The sequence below is a fragment of the Gadus chalcogrammus genome, chromosome 2, assembly GCF_026213295.1.
Source record: "Gadus chalcogrammus isolate NIFS_2021 chromosome 2, NIFS_Gcha_1.0, whole genome shotgun sequence".
Classification (NCBI taxonomy): domain Eukaryota; kingdom Metazoa; phylum Chordata; class Actinopteri; order Gadiformes; family Gadidae; genus Gadus; species Gadus chalcogrammus.
In genome coordinates, this window is record NC_079413.1 from 22,530,269 (window position 1) to 22,535,906 (window position 5,638).

The 5,638-nt window shown below is 41.3% G+C and overlaps 1 protein-coding gene across 1 annotated transcript; it reads right to left on the reverse strand.

Annotated features, from left to right (window-relative positions):
- Positions 1–3,124: 3,124 nt before the first annotated feature.
- Positions 3,125–5,301, reverse strand: LOC130403526 (DNA-directed RNA polymerase II subunit rpb1-like). Its single transcript, XM_056607923.1, has 3 exons — positions 5,158–5,301; positions 5,016–5,071; positions 3,125–4,932 (listed from the first exon to the last, which is right to left on the reverse strand). The coding sequence occupies exons 1-3, from the start codon at positions 5,178–5,180 to the stop codon at positions 3,992–3,994; spliced, it is 1,020 nt and encodes a 339-aa protein (XP_056463898.1). The 5' UTR covers positions 5,181–5,301; the 3' UTR covers positions 3,125–3,991.
- Positions 5,302–5,638: the final 337 nt, after the last annotated feature.

Here is a 5,638-nt window from a genome sequence, read left to right on the forward strand (position 1 = left end):
TGTTTTTTATACTTCATTTTTATACTTGATCCTCTGACAGCTTGGAAGCAATCGGAGTAGGCTACATATTGTTTTAGAAGAAAGGGGTTATGTGGTAGGATCTTTAAGAATGCTTAACTGGGATATTTATATATTCATGGCTCAAATGTTAAGGATCATGCTTTTGACGTGTAACTAACGCATTTACGCGGTCAGCGATCCGCTGCCAGGCTTTGGTTCTCCGGGTTCCAGAGGTTTTAGCGTTCCCTTTTCTTGTGATAATGTCCTTCTCCTCGTCATAGCTCTCCAGGAGAACCTAGAGTTCCATTTCATTGAAATTAGCGGCCCGTTTTGCCATATCGATCAGGGTTTCCATGATCCATACATCACGTCTTTTTAAGTTTGGCGTGGACGCGCACAACCCTGTGTTAACCAACCCCGAGTTGATTGAACTAATGCATAACCGCTGCTGTGGAACCGAAAACTCTGGGTTGGTCGGCACAGGGTCAATCAACCTAGAGTTCAGCGTTAACTCTGTGTTTGTTAAACCTCCGTTCGTGGAACACCCCTCTGTTCTTTATAAAACTCAAGATGGATCATGACAGCAAAAGAGCTCCCCTAGCATTCAATTATGATGGGTTAGTAATGAAATGCTAACTATGTTTGACCTTGTACATCTATTAAACACAATGGAGCAACCATCGAGGCACTATTGGGCCTATACTGTTTTGTGTTTACATATATGACCTGAAGAGTAATGTCTGAACTGAAAAGCTAAAGGTTTAACTTGTCTAGCACCCTGATAAGTCGGAGGGTGAATGCAGCTGATTATTGTGATTACCTTTTTGGAAATGACCTTTTGAATCTTTAGTTACAAAAAAGACTTGCAATGGTTAGGGCAACGGTGACCATTTGGCCTTAAAGGGAAGGTGCAGTTGACTTGAGGTGCTAAATGATTTTAAACGTTTCTTTGGTGTTTGTTTTGAAGTGGGTAAACTCTTGGTGATTTTTGCATGTTACAGTGAGTGAGGATAACTTTTTATATGGAATATTTCATTTTGGAATGCACATATCTAGTGTAATGTAGGTAAGCATTGTATTGTTTTTGGACACTGGTTCTGGATACAGCACTTAATGACTTGAGTTCTTTACCTTTTAGGAACCGTTTCAACGTAGGTTACATTTTAATAAATTGCATCTAATGAAGTTAGAGTATTTTTACAAGATACTTTACAAGTATATTAAGTACATACTGTTAAGTATTTATCAAGAAAAATACTTTAACCATAGTACCGTTTGCGTTATTCTTCCCACCACTGTAGTACTCCCCATTCCTAAAATGTAATTGTTTTGATATAAAACATTAGAGTTCTATAAAGAATGGAAGCTCTCTTAGCGCTTGCTTTTCTATCCTGTGATCAAATATAAAAATTAGAGCTGTCAAACGCGTTATTAACGGCGTTAACGCAAACCAATTTTAACGGCGTTAAATGTATCGCGCGATTAACGCAATTTTATTTAAACTTCTTTTTTTTTTTAATGTTTAACATTTGTTTAAAGCAGTCGTTTAATTGCACTATAGGCTCTTTTTTGTATCGTCCTGTTTTGATCAGTATATGCAAATGTTATCAATAAAAAATCATTTGCGGAAGGCAAGCCGATGCACTTCACCATGTTGATAAGAGAATTAAAATTAGAAGAATTATGGGACAAAAAAATCAAGGGATATTTAGCATAGAAAAAGAATTTGCGATTAATCACGATTAATCGTGAGTTAACTATGACATTAATGCGATTAATCACGATTAAATATTTTAATCACTTGACAGCTCTAATAAAAATATATCCCGGGGAGGGGAAGAACAGACAAAGTATCTCATTGTATAGAAAGTCAACACCTACATACCTCAAATACCTGCATATGCTCTGAAATGTTGAACCTATGAAAGATTCAAGATGCTTTATTTATCCCGAGGGAAATTATTGTGCAACAGTTACAATACAAAGGTGGGAAAGTAATACAGGGTTGGAGTAAAAATAGATGGAAATAAAATAAGTACAAACTAAATAAGTGAAAAGTTGCGATTAGATAAAAGTGGTATTAGTGGTAAAAGTGGTAAAGTGATAAATAAATATTATAGCAGCAATTGTTGGCAGCATTAATTAACTAAAGTGATTAAATAAATAAATTGGGTAAAAATAATTAAATAAATAAAGTGACATTGGTCTCAGGGCATAGTGTCTCCACGGTCCCTTCTGCAGCCGGAGGTAGATGCGTTAAACAGTCTGATGGCCACAGGAAGAAAAGACTTCCTCTGGCGTTCTGTGTTACACCGGGGGAGGATGAGTCTGTTGCTGAAGGTGCTTCTGCTCGAGGTCAGCACCTGGTGGAGAGGGTGAGCATTGTTGTCCAGGATATTGTGTAGTATACACAGCATCCTCCTCTGAGACACCACCACCAAAGAGTCCAGCTGGACCCCCAGGATGGAGCCAGCCTTCCTGATGATCCTACTGATCTTCCTGGCATCTGCTGCCCTCAGCCTGCTGCCCCAGCACACAACTGCAAAAAAGATGGCACTGGCTATCATCGACTGGTAGAACATCCTCAGCATGATGTTACATACTTTGAAGGACCGGAGCTTCCTCAAGAAATAGAGTCGACTCTGGCCCTTCTTATAAACAGCCTCGGTGTTCTTGGCCCAGTCCAGTTTGTTATCCAGGAATACTCCAAGGTATTTGTAATCCTGGACAACATCCACAGTCACACCGTTGATGGAGATGGGTGTAGGGGCAGATTTCCTCCTGCGGAAATCCACCAGCAGCTCCTTAGTCTTGGTGGGGTTGATAAGCAGATGGTTAGTTGCACACCACTCGGTAAAGGAGTCCACAACGCTCCTGTACTCCTCCTCCTTCCCCTCACTAACACAGCCAACAATTGCAGAGTCGTCCGCAAACTTCTGCAGGCGGCAGGACTCAGAGAGGAACTGAAAGTCTGTGTTGAACGCACTGGAGAAGTCCAAGAACAGGATTCTCACAGTGCTTCCCGGACTGTCCAGGTGGGCGCAGGCACAGTGGAGCAGGAAAATGATGGCGTCCTCCACACCTAGTCTTGGCTGGTAAGCAAACTGAAGAGGGTCCAATGATGATGAGATGATGAAATAAGCAATATGTATAACCAATTAATGTAAAATAACCTAAACGTAGTTTGGTGTCAATTCTTATCTGTAAAAGTAGTTCAGACATTCCACACATTGGGAAGACTTGCAGTAGATACTCCATTGAAACTGGTCAACGCCATTGACCCTCCCCAGCTAAAGCAAATGGAGTATCCCGAGACAGCAGATGAATCATCCAGATCCAAACATTTACCACAGCAATGTGGTGATAATGACGCCTCATCCCACTGTGGTCAATTAATCAGAACATTTTGGCTAGCACAATACAAACAACTTAAGCATTTGAAAGTTAAGTGAATGAATCATTCATGAAGCATTTTTCCTACATATTCATTACCAAGAAAAATAAATTAAGGTGGTTTATAAAGCATAAATTAAGTTGACCAACTATTTAGTCAACAATTGACAGTTTGAAAGAATAAGCCAGCATTTACAATGACTTCAAAAGGCCTCATGCACCAAGTAGTTAGTAAGATATTCACTCTAGATTTAACAGACAACTTTTACCCTAACAAATCAAGAAGTGCAGTAGTGTTTATCTACTTCATGAATGACCTTACAAACCATAATTACCAGTTCATGTCACAAGGTATGCACTTCTTACTCTGCAACATTGAATTGCTTGACATTCAAACATTTTAAAACACAATAAATACAGTCTCAGGAGTCAGTTCAGTAAGTTCCCTCTGAAAAAGAAATACCAAGCAAAGAATAAAACATGAAGTCATTTTGATTTTAGTTTAATGAAACCAAATCATAAAAATACATAAAAATAATGCTGAATATAATATTAGCTTTAGTGCATCAACAGGCAATGATAATACATGATCGTTGGATCAGAGTTTCCATCTTCTTTGTCTCTTTAGGCCAAACGAGGCAGGTGGAGGGCCCTTCTTGTAGTATCTGGTCTTGCGGTTCACATTCCTTCCTCGTCCGTAGCGACCTCTGGATTGAACAATGTAGGTGTATGGGAACGGCATGCTCACCTCCTTTGGCATCGCAAGCTGATGGGTGCTGGGCAGCTGTGGCGTAACCGTACGGTAGCGGCCTGGTTGTGCAGCCCCTTTACTTGGCGTGGAGTCCAAGACAAAATGGCTCCTATAGCTGGGAAAGGCAGGGGTTTCAATCGGCGCAGCCTGGGCCCGGTGAGCTGAATCACTGGAGAATACCGGCGCCTCTTTGCTCTCGAAGGGTCGAGACGGCCAACTGCTTGGCTGGACAGCACTGTCCGAGTTGTAGTTGGAGGGGCCAACCTCTTTGGAAGGAAGCTGTGCATTTTCAGAAGAAGGGTGCTTGGCCTCAAAGTTAGGGGAATAGCCTTGGTCGTCACCTGCTCTGTCAAACTGGAGGCTGAGGTGCTGAGGCAGGCCGTATCCTATGCTAGATACTGGGTCAGCATCAAGTGTCGAATTGATGGGCGTAACCTCAGAGTCGGTGAACCGATGATGGGGGACAGGGTCGAAGGAGGGTACAGAACTGGGAAAACCAAAGCTCCCTGGCTTTGAAGATTGGGTAGAAGGCTCAACGAATACTCCGCCATGCAGATCATTAGACCTTCTCACAGTCTTGTAGGTTGGGTTTAAAGGGAACGTGATTGGCTCATGAGGCATGAACAAGTCCCAGTTTATCTGTAGTGCTATTGGGGCTCTGTAGCTTCTGTCTGCGTAGCCTGTTGCTTGGCCATAGGAACTCAATACTTCTGATGGAGAAAACACAAGCTGCTCCTCTTGAAAACCCCCAAGTCCACGGCTGGCATCGGTATAGGGATTGTTGTACCCTAAAGGGGGAAAACATGCCTTGAGAAAGCCACACTATACAAGTAATATCATTGTTCAAAATTAAATAAGTAAATTAAGTTACCCTTCATTGATGCAGCAAGACTGCCACCAAAGAGCAACAAGCAGACCCAAGACACTCTGCAAGACAAGATAGCATTAGCACAACATGACAGTTAAACAGGCCTTGTGTGAGCAAAGACAACAGCTACATTTCGAAATCGAACCTCAGAATGCAACCAACACCCATAGCAACTATTAGAAGAAGCCCACAACGGTGACTGCTTTTCCCAAAGAAAGATACGTGTGCATTGTTGTTCTGAAATCTCTCTTTGTTTATAGCTGTGCAACATAATCAGCTCAATAAGAAACAAGTGTGTCGTTTGGACCAAGTTATTTATCTGCTTCCTGCATTGAGTCATTGAGAAAAATAATGCTAGGTAATTTAAGTCATAGATCAATGTCATGATGTTTCAAGTTAATATACAATTATTTGAAATGTTGCAATTTTTAAAAGCAGCCTTAATTTCTGCTAGACATACGATTGAAAAGATATGTACAAGTAACAAGAGGCAGTACCCCATATTGTGAATAAGGTTTAGGGAGGTCAGGGACCATGGTCAAATCTCACCCCTAAACCCAGTGCCATAATTCACTGGTCTGAAAGGCTGCAGTCATCAAAACGATTAATTAATGCTGCACTTTGGA

Excerpts from the sequence above, each read along its gene's own strand:
- LOC130403526 (XM_056607923.1), bottom strand. The coding sequence starts at position 5,180 with ATGGGTGTTGGTTGCATTCTGAG. Across the intron at positions 5,072-5,157 it reads GGTGTTGGTTGCATTCTGAG|AGTGTCTTGGGTCTGCTTGT; the intron begins GTTCGATTTCGA and ends CTTGTCTTGCAG. Across the intron at positions 4,933-5,015 it reads TCTTGCTGCATCAATGAAGG|GGTACAACAATCCCTATACC; the intron begins GTAACTTAATTT and ends TTCCCCCTTTAG.